At 38.8% G+C, this 17,019-nt stretch overlaps 1 protein-coding gene across 1 annotated transcript in view; it reads left to right on the top strand.

The window, feature by feature from the left end:
- fkbp9 (FKBP prolyl isomerase 9) overlaps positions 1-16,741 on the top strand; it is a 28,119-nt gene extending 11,378 nt beyond the window's left edge. Inside the window, exons 7-10 of the mRNA XM_039737238.1 lie at positions 14,935-15,124; positions 15,237-15,382; positions 15,735-15,898; positions 15,978-16,741. Coding sequence (XP_039593172.1) covers positions 14,935-15,124; positions 15,237-15,382; positions 15,735-15,898; positions 15,978-16,154 — 677 coding nt within the window. The 3' untranslated portion in view covers positions 16,155-16,741. The remainder of the gene's footprint in view (positions 1-14,934; positions 15,125-15,236; positions 15,383-15,734; positions 15,899-15,977) is intronic.
- The last annotated feature ends 278 nt before the right edge of the window (positions 16,742-17,019 follow it).

The raw sequence follows: 17,019 nt of genomic DNA, 5'->3' as shown, positions 1-17,019 counted from the left end.
AGCAGAAGGAAGCATACGCAAACACCAACAAGATAGAAATGAGATCATAAATGTATATTCTAATAGAATATATATATTACACACAGGCAGACATGATTTAAAGGGTAATTGTAGAACTAATTAATGGACTAAATTCTGTTAAATGTGTGACTGTCTTACACAGCTTGGAAAATTAACCATGGCTCACTACGAGTGTTAACACCAGTTATTACTGAATTGCAGTTTCCACTGTGAATGTTGGGCAACTGTGAGTGATCTGTTTTATGAATTCAAGCTTTTCTTTTGTGATGTACAAAGGAAGAGTGGGAGAAGAAAGTTATACACTATTGCTGGAATGGTTAGTACATGCCTCGATGCTGTTGAAAACTGAATGAGAAAATGAATGCTGAGTATCTGAAAAGGACACACTTTGTGATAGCCATGATGCAGCTGAACCTTAGAGTTAAAAGATCACCCTAACCCTAATCCTAACTCTGCACTGGCCCATTGTCCCATCTTCATTCAAGTTGTTCTGCATTTGTAGTTTTTACATGCTTTGGTTCAGCAGGTGACAGGAGTTTTAGTTACCATGTTCTGAAACCTGACTAAATTGTAGCTATATGAAGAAAATATATTAATATTTATGTATAGCTCTAATTAAAAGTAGTCCTTCCTTTCCCTTTCTTGTTACCTGCATTAATGTGTATTTTACACAGAGCATTTGATCAGATCATTTTGTGGGTTCTAGTAATATAAAGAGGAGAGTCTAATTAAAAAAATTGCACGTTACATACAAGGTAATCAAAAATGCAGTCTTCATGTTTGGAGTATTCGTGGCCCTTTAGTAAACTCAAGATGAAATGTGGGTAATTTATTAGATACTATGATTAATAATCAGCCCTTACCTTTGGCCCATACTAACAGAGTGAAGCTTCCAGATTACACATCATGATACAATCAAAATAAAGTCCTGAAAAAAGTTTTGGTTCAATGGCACTGGGGACTCATTTAACCACAATCTAAGTGGAGAGTGTGCCTAGGACAGTAGTCAATGCCTTCAGGAACTGTGGTTTTGCCAGAATCTATTCAAGGGTAATTTTTAAAGATGTTTCAAATAATCCTTGAACAATAACTTGGAATCTGCAGGCCACTTTTGCATGCTAAGAACAGCATTCATGATTCCACCATTGAATAGGTACTGTGGAAAAACTGAATGCATAGTGTAAAGCATTGCTTACTCTTAAAAACACAAGTATATACTTTAAAATTGTGTAATAAAATGCACCGGAAAAACCTTCGGGAGGTATACAACAGAAATTAATGGACAGACGCATTAAGTGAAATATGTCTCCGTAAATCTGCAGGAAGGCAAATATTGAATAGCGGGATAAGACTCTCTTACAAAAATTAAGTGTTGGTGTTAGTGTATTGGAATGGATGTGCTTTTTGGAATTAAAATATGAAAAACTTCAAAGAACCGTGAATTTTCCTGTACACCTGAGAAGAGAGAGAACCATAAGCTGAACTGGAGAACAGTAGTGTAATGAAGGAGGAGGATAGCTGAGATAGGCTAAGCCATTTCAAAATTTGACAGTTTAAATCCAGACTTCAACACCTTTTTGAGATGTTTTATTTAAAGAAAGTTTTGTTCAAAGCGAACATGTCCTTGAATTGTAGGCCAAAATTCATCCACAGCACGGATGATAATGATTGCAGTCTTTGCTGCTAAAGGTAGCTTAATCAGTTACTGAGTGAAGGAGTAGAAGTACGTTTTCACACAGGACATCAAATGTTGCATAATGTTCTTTAATAACTTATTTATTTACAGTACATCATTTGTTCATTCAGGGTAACTTGTATTTAATATTATGTTTTTAGTTGATATTCTGATAACATTCCCTATTAAGAATATGCAGAAATAATGATTATATACATTGTAGGTGAAAATACATAATACTAATACAGTACATAAAATTAATTATCTGCTCTCTCTCTCTCTCTCTATATATATATATATGTATATATATATGTGTATATATGTGTATATATGTGTATGTATATATATGTATATGTGTATATATATATATATATATATATATGTATATATATATATGTATATATATATATGTATATATATATATATGTATATATATATGTGTATATATGTGTATATATGTGTATGTATATATATGTATATGTGTATAGACTGGAAAGACTGCCCCCGGGCACAGACAGACAGACACCAAATGTCAAAAACACGTTTATTGCTGTCCTCTCTTTATACAGCACCACACAATGCTCTATTAGCCAAACTCAGTCCCTTCTTTCTCTCTCTGTCCTTGAATCCTTCTGCCGCCTCTACTCCTTTCCCCACAAACTCCGTCTTCCTCCTCCCGACTCTGGCTGATGACTAGACTCTTTTATCCCCACCCGGATGTGCTCCAGGTGCCCTTGGATGAACTCCCTGTGGCACTACCTGGTGTGGCAGAAGTGCTGCATGAGCACCCGGAAGCACTCCAGGTGTCCCTGGTATTCCTTCTGCCAGCACCTCCGGGTGTGGTGGAAGTGCTGATGTCCAGGGCTCCACAATTGTCTGGGAGCCCCTTAGTGGTGGCCACGGGCCCCTATAAGGTTGAGCTTCCATGGTCAATTCCTGTGGCCCCCATACAAACCAGGGCGGCTGCCCTCTTGTGGTCTGGGGGAGGCATAGTCCGTCTCCCGGTCTTTCCAGGTGTCCCAGCTGGGCACAGCTCCCAGCCATCCGCCACAATATATATATATATATATATATATATATATATATATATATATATATATATATATATATAATCTATACTAATAAAAGGCAAAGCCCTCACTCACTCACTGACTCATCACTAATTCTCCAACTTCCCGTGTGGGTGGAAGGCTGAAATTTGGCAGGTTCATTCCTTACAGCTTCCTTACAAAAGTTGGGCAGGTTTTATATCGAAATTCTACGCGTAATGGTCATAACTGGAAGCAGTTTTTCTCCATTTACTGTAATGGAGATGAGCTTCAACGCCGTGGGGCGGAGTTTCATGTGACATCATCACGCCTCACGTAATCACGCAGTACATAGAAAACCAGGAAGACCTCAAAAAGCTGAAGAAAACATGCATTATATAATTGAGAAGGCAGCGAAACAATAAGAAGCGCGAGTGACATATACAACCATATTCATGAGTTCTGCTACTGAAACAAAGCACGATGTAAACCTACACTTTAAATTAAGTTCATAGACAGGCTGCGCTGGCGTTTGTAATTTAGTGCCTGCCCATATAAGGCCGTCCGTCAGCGCAATCCAATAGCAAACTGCCACGGTAAATATTCACGGGTGAAGGACTGTGCTTATGGAGAGGAAGATGAGATGGTCAGGGTGGTGTTTGACACAAACTCAGCGAAACTGCGAGAGAAAGTTTTAAGTGCCAGGACTAAGGTAACATTAAATACAGCCATGGACATAGCACAAGATGGCACCAGCACAGCTGGGAACCTTCGATGCATGTACACCGAGCGGCTCACGTGAACTGACGCAGTGCACAGATAAAAGCAACAGTTCCAAGCGCTGAACAAAACCGAATTACACAATTGAAAAGGCAGCAAAAATATGAAGCGTCTGATACATACAAGCATATTCATAAATCCAGCTACTGCGGAAACAAAGCACACGTGGAAAAGTCAATGTCCCGCTAAAGGAAGACAGTGTAAAAAACCCGTGCATGCAGTGTGTCAGGTCTCAGATAAAGAAGAAGACGAGCTGTTTATTGATGCAGTAAGAAACAAATCGATGAATGAAACCTGTCATCTTTACAACGATTGACAAACACGGAATGTAACTTGAACACAACACATCCTACAAATACGAACCTGATTGAAAGAAATAATGATAATCAAATCCTTGATGACAGCAACACTCAGTAACACTCACAAAACAAATACTGTATATTGACAGTCATGTTACGTTATTTTTAAAATGTTCCCTTTTCTTTTCTAGCTTTTTAACACACTACTTCTCCGATGCTGGTATATATATATATATGTATATATATATATATATATATATATATATCCCGATCTACATACTCGAATAATGGATACTTTATTCGCCATCAATGATTGTTTTGGTAAAGCCATACTCAGTGTATTCATTAGATGAACGGTAAAAAGTAAGAGCGAGGGAGGATGACTTATTGAGGCATGCAGGCTGTAGTGCGCGTCAACTCTATCTGAATTGCGCGATCACATTTGAAAAAATATATATTTTCAAGTTCTATTTAGTCCATATGTGTCAAACTCAAGGGCTGCGGGCCACATCCGCCCGGCGTAATTATATCCGCCCGAGATCATTTTATATACTGTATTATTGTTATTAATGGCCCGGGTATATGAAGCGCTGGTAACACAATAAACTACAGATCCCATAATGCAGCGCTTCAGCTGCCTTGCCGAACACTTACCGCGTTAATCAAGTCTAGCTTATGATGCTGCAAGTTATTGTGAAGCTAGCTCACACGATGCTGAAGAGAAAAGTTGATTCTGAAAATAGAGCCTTTAAAAACCGATGGGAGGCTGAGTATATGTTTACTGAACCCGTGTGTCTCATTTGTGGAGCTAATGTGGCTGTAATTACAGAATTTAATCTAAGACGGCACTATGAGACAAAACATCAGGGTAACCTGAATGCAATGCAGAAGATACAGAAAGCAGAAGAATTAAATAAGAATCTGACACTTCAGCGGACGTTTTACCGTGCACAATCACAAAGTGATTTCAAGTGAAGCTGCTTTTATGGGAGACACAAATGCACCAGTGCACCTTGCCCCACTTTCCCTGTTGCCAAGTAATGTTAAACCAAGTCGTCACTACGGTGTTCCCAAATCGCACTTTGCTGATAAACTGAGCGCACTGAGTTTGCACGGCGCTTTGGTGACTTTGAAGAACAAAAAGTCCGTCTACATGCGGCTCGAACCTTGTGCATGTTTGGTAGCACATATCTGTGTGAGAAGCTCTTCTCAGTGATAAAGACTAACAAAACAGCACACAGGAGTCGCCTCACTGATGAGCACCTGCAATCCATCCTGAGAATCTCCACAACACAGAACCTCACACCAAACAGAAACGAACCTGTTGCCAAAAAAAGATGCCAGGCGTCCAGCTCTAAAATGACATATGAGCAAAGACAACTGAATGATTTGATTTGTTATTGCTGAAAGGAACACATTTTATTTATATTTCCAGGTTTTGTTATGCAGCATGTTCATATTTGAATTTGTATAATTTTGACAGGATATATTTTTATGGAGAGCAAAATCTTTTGGGATATTTAAAATCTAAGTTTATTTTTTATATAAAATTACATAAGAGTAAAGAAATTTGAATGTTTGTTCTTTTAACGTTTACTTTATTTCTAACTTGTATAATTTAGACAGGATATATTTTTATGGAGAGCAAAATATTATAAGTTGTTTAAGGTTTGAGTTGATTTATTCAGAATAATATTCCTGTCTGTTTTACCATTCCTACCAAAGATATTTCTGTCGACTAAATAAAAATTCCTTCTATTTAAAATTTAAATAGAACTTGAACAAATACGATGCAGACTTGCACGTAAGAGCGGGAGTTATCCGTTTTAACAAGCAGCGTATTGCACTGATACGAAATAGCTGTGTGTGTATATATGTAGATATATATAATGTATGTATATATGTGTGTGTGTAAATATATGTGTATATGTGTATATATATATGTTTATGTGTGTGTGTGTAAATATATATATATATATATATATATATTTATATATCTATACTAATAAAAGGCAAAGCCCTCACTCACTCACTCACTCACTCACTCACTCACTCACTCACTCACTCACTCACTCATCACTAATTCTCCAACTTCCCGTGTGGGTGGAAGGCTGAAATTTGGCAGGTTCATTCCTTACAGCTTCCTTACAAAAGTTGGGCAGGTTTTATATCGAAATTCTACGCGTAATGGTCATAACTGGAAGCAGTTTTCTCCATTTACTGTAATGGAGATGAGCTTCAACGCCGTGGGAGTTTCGTGTGACATCATCACGCCTCCCGTAATCACGCAGTACATAGAAAACCAGGAAGACCTCAAAAAAGCGCTTAAGAAAACATGCATTATATAATTGAGAAGGCAGCGAAACAATAAGAAGCGAGCGAGTGACATATACAACCATATTCATGAGTTCTGCTACTTCGGAAACAAAGCACGATGTAAACCTACACTTTAAATTAAGTTCATAGACAGGCTGCCGCTGGCGTTTGTAATTTAGTGCCCACCCATATAAGGCCGTCCGTCAGCGGCAATCCAATAGCAAACTGCCACGGGTAAATATTCACGGGTGAAGGACTGTGCTTATGGAGAGGAAGATGAGATGGTCAGGGTGGTGTTTGACACAAACTCAGCGAAACTGCGAGAGAAAGTTTTAAGGGCCAGGACTAAGGTAACATTAAATACAGCCATGGACATAGCACGAGATGGCACCAGCACAGCTGGGAACCTTCGATGCATGTACATCGAGTGGCTCACGTGAACTGACGCAGTGCACAGATAAAAAGCAACAGTTCCAAAGAGCGCTGAACAAAAACCAAATTACACAATTGAAAAGGCAGCAAAAATATGAAGCGCCTGATAAGCATATTCATAAATCCAGCTACTGCGGAAACAAAGCATACGTTGGAAAAAGTCAATGTCCCGCTAAAGGAAGACAGTGTAAAAAAAACCCGTGCATGCAGTGTGTCATGTCTCAGATAAAGAGGAAGACGAGCTGTTTATTAATGCAGTAAGAAACGAATCGATGAATGAAACCTGTCATCTTTACAACGATTGACAAACACGGAATGTAACTTGAACACAACACATCCTACAAATACGAACCTGATTGAAAGAAATAATGATAATCAAATCCTTGATGACAGCAACACTCAGTAACACTCACAAAACAAATACTGTATATTGACAGTCATGTTACGTTATTTTTAAAATGTTCCCTTTTCTTTTCTACTTTTTTAACACACTACTTCTCCGCTGCGATACGTGGGTATATATATATGTATATATATATACCGATCTGCATATTTGAATAATGGATACTTTATTCGCCATCAATGATTGTTTTGGTAAAGCCATACTCAGTGTATTCATTAGATGAACGGTAAAAAAGTAAGAGCGAGGGGAGGATGACTCATTGAGGCATGCAGGCTGTAGTGCGATCAACTCTATCTGAATTGCGATCACATTTGAAAAAATATATCTTTTCAAGTTCTATTTAGTCCATATGTGTCAAACTCAAGGGCTGGGCCACATCCGCCCGGCGTAATTATATCCGGCCCGCGAGATCATTTTATATACTGTATTATTGTTATTAATGGCCCGGGTATATGAAGCGCTGGTAACATAATAAACTACAGATCCCATAATGCAGCGCTTCAGCTGCCTTGCCAAACACTTACCGCGTTAATCAAGTCTACCTTATGATGCTGCAAGTTATTGTGAAGCTAGAGTTATTGCGCACTGAGTTTGCACGGCGCTTTGGTGATTTTGAAGAACAAAAAAAGTCCGTCTACATGCGGCTCGAACCTTGTGCATGTTTGGTAGCACATATCTGTGTGAGAAGCTCTTCTCAGTGATAAAGACTAACAAAACAGCACACAGGAGTCGCCTCACTGATGAGCACCTGCAATCCATCCCGAGAATCTCCACAACACAGAACCTCACACCAAACAGAAACGAACTTGTGGCCAAAAAAAGATGCCAGGCGTCCAGCTCTAAAATGACATATGAGCAAAGACAACTGAATGATTTGATTTGTTGTTGCACGTAAGAGCGGAGTCAACCGTTTTAACAAACAGCGTATTGCACTGATAATGAAATAGCTGTGTGTGTATATATGTAGATATGTATGTATATGTATATATATGTTTATATATGTGTGTGTGTATGTATGTATATATATATATATATATACTGTATGTATTTGTGTGTATATATGTGTGTGTATGTATGTATGTATGTGTGTGTATATATGTATGTGTATATATGTAGATATATATATGTATGTATATATGTGTATATGTATAGATATGTATATATATATATATGTTTGTGTGTGTGTGTGTAAATAAATATATATATATATATATATATGACAACAACACTCATCACTCACAATAGTGACAAAACAATTACATTGACAATCAGGTTACGTTATTTTCAAAATGTTTCCTTTTCTTTTCATTGCTTCTTTAACACACTACTTCTCCGCTGCGAAGCGCGGGTATTTTGCTAGTGTACTAATAAAAGGCAAAGCCCTCACTGACTGACTGACTGACTGACTGACTCACTCACTCATCACTAATTCTCCAACTTCCTGTGTAGGTAGAAAGCTGAAATTTGGCAGGCTCATTCCTTAAAGCTTACTTACAAAAGTTAAGCAGGTTTCATTTCGAAATTCTACACATAACGGTCATAACGGTCGACAACGTCCGCCATGTTGAACTTTCTTATTTATGGCCCTATCTTCACGAAATTTGGTAGGCGGCTTCCCTGCGCTAACCGAAACCGATGTACGTACTTATTTCGATGGTATGACGCCACTGTCGGCCGCCATATTGAACTTTACAACGTCACCTATTTTCCAACGTCCCGTGTAGGTAGAAGGCTGACCCCATCTTCACGAAATTTGGTAGGTGGCTTCCCTGCGCTAACCAAAACCAATGTACGTACTTATTTCGGTGGTATGATGCCACTGTCGGCCGCCATATTGAACTTTATAACGTCACTAAATCTCAAACTTCCCGTGTTGGTAGAAGGCTGAAATTTGGCAGGCTCATTCCTTACAGCTTACTTACAAAAGTTAAGCAGGTTTCATTTCGAAATTCTACGCGTAACAGTCATAACGGTCAACAACGTCCGCCATGTTGAACTTTCTTATTCATGGCCCCATCTTCACGAAATTTGGTAGGTAGCTTCCCTGCGCTAACCAAAACCAATGTACGTACTTATTTCAGTGGTATGATGCCACTGTCGGCCGTCATATTGAAGTTTCCAATGTCACTAATTCTCCAACTTCCCGTGTGGGTAGAAGGCTGAAATTTGGTACTTATTTCGGTGGTATGATGCCACTGTCGGCCGCCATATTGAACTTTTCAACGGTCTTTGTTACTTATGGGCCCATCTTCAAGAAATTTGGTACGCAGGTTCCCAACGCTAACTGAATCCTACTTACGTACATATATACGTCCATAGCTTGCAGCTCGGTCACCATGTGAGGCGGCGTTGGGTCCCCCATCCCAACGCCTCCCACGTTGTTGGCTGCCTGCCTAATATAAGGCCGTCCGTCGCTCCAGTCTCTACATTCCCTTCCTTGCTTCGCCACGGGATTCACGTCTCCCTGCTGATTAACTACAGCCTTTTTATTTAATCCGCGGCTTCTCCGCTGTTTTATTGTTCATTTATTACGATTATAGTTATTGTTTAGGTATTTTAGACTTACTTTACATTGTTCAGGTACCCATTTCCTTTATCATTCCAACCGTAACCCCATTACCATGTCTATCGAGGTGATCACCATCGATCAAAGAACTGTTACTTACTGAGTGGTTTCCATGCCCGGAGATGGCACCTACCTTTTCCATTCTCTGTGTTACATATTGCACAGCCATATCAGGCTCACTCTTGATATCCGGAGGAACATTGTGTCTTATGTATTGAATGACTGGGACAGGTTCAAGGTGTGGACTGATGACGGTACAGGAGATAATTATTCTACACAGGAGCACTAGAAGAGTGAAATGCTTTTTTTTTTTTTTATTTATTTATTTATTTATTAATTTTATTACAATCAATACATAGCAATCAAGTTTTTACAAAAAAAAGAATTATGCTAAGAACAGATCGATCCCCACCCTTGAGAGAGAGAGCAAGCCAAGCGGTGTAAAATTTAAGGCTTTTAAAAATACCTAAATCAACAAATTCTCTGTGCTTTATAAAATCATTTCAAAATATTACTGATTAGATCCTGCCATGTTTTGAAAAAGTCTGCACAGATCCTCTAACTGAGTATTTGATTTTTTCCAATTTTAAATAATATAACACATCAGTTTCCCACTGACTTAAAAGAGGAGAGTTTGGGTTCTTCCAGTTTATCAGAATAAGTCTGCGTGCCAACAGTGTAGTGAATGCAATCACAATTTGTTTGTCTTTCTCCACTTTAAGACCCTCTGGAAGAACCCCAAACACAGCTGTTAATGGGTTAGGAGGGATTGTGAGTCCAAGACTGTCTGAGAGGTAATTAAAATTTTTGTCCAGAATAATGTTAATTTGGAGCAGGCCCAGAACATGTGACCTAGTGAGGCTGGGGCTTGGTTGCAACGTTCGCAGGTTGGATCATGTCCTGGAAACATTTTGGACAGTTTTAGTCGAGACAGATGTGCTCGATATATAATTTTGAGTTGTATAATTGTATGCTTTAGCATATGGAGCTTGAGTGAATTCTCTGCATTGCTACTTTCCACTCCTTTTCTGATATATTAATTGAGAGGTCATTTTCCCAGTGTCCTCTTGGATCTTTGAAAGGAAGGGATTGTAAAAGGATTTTATATATTGTAGAGATGGAGTCTAACTCCTTGAAATTGAGCATTAATTTTTCCAGCGTGGATGAGGGTGCAAGATGAGGAAAATCTGGAAGGTTCTGTTTAACAAAGTTCCTGATTTGAAGATAGTGAAAGAAATTTGTAGCTGGAATGTTAAATTTGGAACGTAATTGTTCATAGGATGCAAAGACGTTGTCTATATAAAGGTCTCTAAGCAAGTTAATTCCAAATTTTTCCAGATATTAAAACTGCATATGTTTGTGAGGGTTGAAAGAGGTGGTTCTTTGCAGGGGTGCCACAGAAAGAAGCTTCTCCGTCTTAAAATGCTTTCTACATTGGTTCCAGATTCTAAGTGAGTGGAGCACAATTGGGTTATTAGTGTATTGCCGATAACGTGTGTTTATTGGAGCACAAAGCAAGGAATACAAAGAAGTACTGCAGGATTTTACTTCTATTGCGGTCCATGCCTGTGTATGTTCTTCTATTTGTGTCCAGGTTCTTATCGACTGTATATTTGCCGCCCAGTAATAAATTTTGTTGATAAAGAGCTTTATGTTTACTTGTGATGTTTACCCGAGGTATTTAAACTGTTCTGCAATGATAAAAGGAAGGGTGTCTAATCTAATATTATATGCTTGCGAATTCACCGGAAAGAGTACACTTTTATTCAGATTAATTCTGAGACCAGAGAGCTTTTGAAATTCTGTGAGTGCTGCTAAGACTGCAGGCACAGAATTTTCTGGATCCGATATATACAGTACCATGTCATCTGCATATAATGAGATTTTCTGTTCCAGTCCTTCTCTGCTAATCCCCTTTATCTGATCAGTATTTCGACAATGTATTGCCAGTGGTTCAATGGCAATTGCAAACAGCAGTGGTGACAAAGGGCATCCTTGTCTTGTGCCACGTTCTAGTTTAAAGTAGTCTGAGCAAATGTTATTGATGCAAACTGAAGCTTCTGGGTTAGTATACAGTAATTTAATCCATGCACAAATGTTCGGGCCAAACCCAAACTTCTCCAAAATAGTAAAAGGTATTTCCATTCAATCATGTCGAATGCTTTTTCTGCATCCAATGATAATAATATTTCTGGGGTGTTTGATTTAGTTGGTGAGTATATTACATTAAACAGGCGTCGAAGATTTGAAGATAAGTGTCGGCCCCTAATAAATCCAGTTTGGTCTTGTGATATTATTGAGGGGAGCACTTTCTCCATCCTTCTAGCTATGATTTTAGAGAGTATTTTAACGTCGTTATTCAGAAGTGAAATTGGTCTGTATGATGCATGAAGAGTGAAATGCTTAAGCCCTTCACCTATGCTTCTGCATGTGAGTTGATGGCTGCCGGTGAATTGTTCGGTTGTCGCTTTCAAGTGTACCGAAATGGCCAAATATTTTACGCCTTTTGACAACCTCCAATGCCTCTTAAACATGTGATGATTTCAGTAGTGGACACTTTGATGTTTATGAATGTTTAAACTCTCAAAAGCTGGATGTAAAGTTATTGATGAAACGGGTTGTATACTTACAACGCTTGACAGATGCCGAATGTCTCTTCAACACAAGTCCTACAAATACTGTCGTAATTGAACAAACCATGAAACTCAAACCGATTATGACAGCAGCAATGCAAGCTGTGAGATTTGAAACAAGATTACTGTTCACATGGCCAACTGTACGTTGCATGCTCAAGAGTAAGCTCAGCGAACAGCTTGGTCATATTACAACCGGAGGGCCGAACTAACAATGTGGTATACAAAGAGATCCTTAACAAATAATTATTGGTATATTTTCCCTCAGTTTAAAAAGGTTTAATTTTCTTCTCAATAAAAATTTTAAGGCAGTACTTTGCCGCTGCGAAGCACGGGTATTTTGCTAGTGTATATATATATATATATATATATATATATATATATATATATATATATATATATATATATATATATAAAATCCTAAGCACTTTGAGCTACTTTTTGTATGAAAATGTGCTATATAAATAAACGTTGTTGTTGTTGTAAGCCTAAAAGTGCAACAATTTTATGTGACTTTTTATGTCACTTTTTTGTCATGCTTTAAATTGGGCTTATTTTAAAACTTATATATGTTTGGTATCATTCTTTTCAGAATTTATCAAACTTTAATGTGATGTTGTTAGATTTTCAGATTCTTATTCCATTTTTAAATTAAACTAAAATATCAAGAACTCAAGTCCCGCGAGGTGAGACTTTGTGCCAACAGTTTTAAGCACACCTGGGGCTGGAAATAAAAGACAAAGAGTAGATTACAAAGACAGCTGCTGTACAGGATTTTAGATGTTCGAAGTGCCGCATGAGATGCAGATCACATGGCCCAGCAGGAGCAGGCCAGCATCTGATCGAGCAAAGAGGATGTAAAAAAAAAAACTGTATTTGTTTCCCATTGTATCACCATTTAGGTGGGGGCTTCAGAGGAGCGACCACATCTCTAGCCCCACACTTCACAACACGAGTGGCAGAGACGCAAAGTGGCTGGCACGTAGCAAGCAGGGGGTAAGCCCCCTAGTATAATATACTGATATGTGCTTGTGTGATTATACTGATAGTGATCTGGAGGGGGACTTTTTTTGTCTCATGGTATGACAGCCAATTTGGAAAATGTCAAAATCACCTAACCAACTTCTACTCTCACTGGTCTTAATAGCTTCTTGTATACAGAAAGTACCATATCCTATAAAGTTTCCCCTACTGCTATAATTATATAAATAAAAGATTGTGATGTGTCACTGTCAAACATACATTTGGAATTTTGTAAACAACGCAGGTTCTCCTGGAATTAGACTGCAACAGGACAACACTCTTTGAGAAACTTGCGTTAATCTATGAAATAAAGCGCTCCTAAACAAATCCTATTGACTATTGGGTTCCAAAGGTGAAGCAATATGTTAAGTTTGTTTCTATGTGTAATACATTATATGAAGATATTTTGGTACTTTTATGTTAAAGGGAGGTGTTGCACACACACATATCAGTTCAAAATGGCATTAAATGCACAGTGATTAAAGTATTTTGAATGAGTGGATGCACTGCAGACTGACTTCAAAAATGGTTCACACAGGTACTTTCTAGCCATTTAATCAAAGATTTTGCTAAACACCCTGGTGATGAACTGATTTTGTGCCTGCTGAAGTGCTGTAGTAACTGCAATTATTTGTGCAATTCAGTTTGAGCTGAAGAGAAATATTTTTTTTTTTTTAACTTGTCCACTTCCTGCATTTGAACTTGAACCATGGTTGCATAATCAATTGCCTCTGTATAGTTTTAAGATTTATTTTTGCTCCTGTTATTAGCAACAATGGAATTCTTTAATACTCTAGATATCACAGTAAGGAATACACATAATTATGTGCATTGATATAATTGCCATCTTCCCTCCTTCTTTAATGTTGATCTGTCACTTTTGACAAAACGGCTTTCAAAATGGAAATTTGCAATGCACTTATTTAGAGAAAGCAAAATATATGCCACATTTTTAAATCCCAAAGGAAGTGCAGATATTATTACATGAGGAATGTGTTATCAGGAGTTCAGTAATAAATGAGAAGTAGAATTAATTTAGAAACCAGATGCATTGAAAACCTGATGCCAGTGTAGCCCTCCAGATGGAGTAGTCATACTTAAAGCCAATGTCAGATAATGTGACTAATGCTCACAGGGCATGTCAGATTTGCCAGCTGCAGTTGCCGATCTTGTTGCTAGACCATGTTATTTTACACAACTCAAAATCACTGGCCATGTAATATTTACCAACTGTATACCTTCCAGCACAGTCATTCTTGCCCCTTTCTCTGACAGCCAATAAAATGTGCTACCTGATGGAGCCCATGCTATATGAAGGGTTAACAGGTACAGCAAGTTCAGCCACAACATTGGCTCTTTATTTTCTTCCATTCTGGACAGATTCTGGACAAAACACCCATGTCCCTTATTCCTTGTTGCTGCATTATATGCATTTTACTTCCAGACAAGCATTGGTTGTCAGGTGTCATGCACACAGAGCCCACACCTACTAGTAAAGACAAAATCACACCTTTTTGATTTTTTTGGGGGGAGAGTCACCAACTAGTTGGATTGGCCTTGCAGGAGTGTGCTGCTGACTGCCTCCAGCTTGCTAAGATAATTAAGTCTATGACTGAAAATCCCTGGAATAATTGTGTAACGTGACATGGCTCTTAAATAGAACTACAAGTGGGCATCACCTGGGTGGTTATGAGAGTGCTGTGCAACTGTAGTACACCAGTCACCACAGTAATAGGCAATGTTTCCTTTTTCCTTCAGGTACAAAGATCCCAGGCTCTGCTGTTCTAGTGTTTGATATCCACGTGATTGACTTCCACAACCCATCTGACACAGTGGACATTCAAACTGTGTACAAGCCTCCAGACTGCAGCATCCTGAGCAAGAAAGGGGACTTCATTAAATATCACTATAACGCCACACTGATGGATGGGACTTTGCTTGATTCAACGTGAGTATATGCCCCCAACTCCTGTGATCTCCATTAAAGACGCCCAACAGTCTACTGCTATTCTGCTAGCTATGACATACTCTTTTACACCATCTTTTGTGGCTCACTTCAGGTATACGTATGGAAAGACGTACAACGTTGTTTTGGGCTCTGGACAGGTGGTCATCGGAATGGACCTGGGCCTGAGGGACATGTGTGTGGGTGAAAAGAGAAAAGTCATAATCCCACCACACCTGGGTTATGGCGAGCAAGGCGTGGGTAAGTAACTGCCTGCTGTTTAGAAGGAAACAGACCAAGCTTATTATTATTGCTGTGGTGTTTTTGCCCCCCCACTCCACTGGGAGCAGTGCTTCTTTTTATAAGGAGGGCAAACATCAGTTTTAATTTTACCACCAGTTCATAGTAAGTTGTGTTTAATAGGTGGTGTACGAGAGATGGTTTGTTGGACAATTCGTTTTGGCTCTGATGCTTTCTATCTTTTGTGGTGTCCACCCCTACTGGCCACTTGCCAAATTGATATGGGCTTCATCACCACAGTAAACTTACCAGAAACTTTATCAACTCCTCAGCAGCTCTACTTGGTAACATCTATCTTGTTCTACCCACTCAGATGGGGAGGTCCCAGGAAGTGCTGTGCTGGTGTTTGACATTGAAATAATTGAGATGGACCCTGGGCTTCCTGAGGGCTACATGTTTGTGTGGAACAGTGATGTTTCTCCCAATGTATTTGCTGAAATGGATAAGAACTCTGATGGACAAGTGGACTCCGTAGAGGTAAGCAAAAAGTAAGCAATGCTGGTAATTCAATAATAGAACTGCTTTGCACTAACAATCTTTTTTTTTCCCCTGCAAGTTCTCTATTTATATCCACCATCAGGTGGCAACAGGAAATGGAAAACTGGCCCCAGGTTTCAGTGCCACTTCCATCATCGATACTATGTTCTCAAACCAGGATCGCAATGCTGATGGCAAAATCACACATGAAGAGTTCAAACTTAAGGATCAGGAGGAGAGGCATGACGAGCTATAGGCCAGAGGGACTACAGAGGTGAGGTCAGGGTTCAGAAGCTGAGGCAGCAACACTTGGATTTTGACAGTTTGGTGTAAATATTGAAGAACTGGATTCCATTCACAATTTTGCACTGCTTTACATCTGCAGTTTGCGTCTTCAAGGATGGCAGCTTACTTTTTTCAGACAGACATTTGACTCTGCCTACGAGCAGCAGGAAGAGGCCATGGCCTCCCGGAATGATAGAATTTGAAAGTCAAGCTCCCAGGAAGCCTTTATCTGTTGTCAATTTAATGCAACTTTATGGCTTTGTGCTGTTTACTGCCCTGGCCCTGTAACCCATGGTCCAAATTGATTGATTGAGCCATTTCTGGTATGAGGTGGCTGGTGTCTGCACTGATCCAGACCATGCAGAAAAGAAGTCCATTTGTTTACCTTTACGTATGCTGTGGTCTGGTAGAATGTGAGGCAGCCTGTCTGTGATTTTATTTTATTTTATTTTTTTACAGTTCACTATACCTCACATTGGAATCACTGATCAATCCCAGTGCCTTACTAGTGTAACATCACCTTTGCCAATACAATAAAGTTGGCCTCTGATAATCACAGCCTGTCTCATCTCCATCTCTTTTATCTAGAATTCCCATCTAATTTTGTTACCCCTACTCAAAATAAAAGGGAAAGGTATTCCACCTGAAAATATTTGGTGTTTGGTTTAAAATGGAGTCTTTCTCTTTTAGATAGACACTAGTGATGTTAGCGATTAACAATTGTTTAATTAACCTCCTTTAAGAGTTTAAAGCAAATAATCTTATAAATTATATTATCAATTTAAAATTTATTTGGGGAATTTCATTGTTGTGCAACACCTGATACAGCATTATCT

The sequence above is a fragment of the Polypterus senegalus genome, chromosome 15 (genome assembly GCF_016835505.1).
Source record: "Polypterus senegalus isolate Bchr_013 chromosome 15, ASM1683550v1, whole genome shotgun sequence".
NCBI lineage: Eukaryota > Metazoa > Chordata > Cladistia > Polypteriformes > Polypteridae > Polypterus > Polypterus senegalus.
Note: the sequence above shows the minus strand (reverse complement) of the source record. Positions and strands in the feature narration are given on the sequence as shown.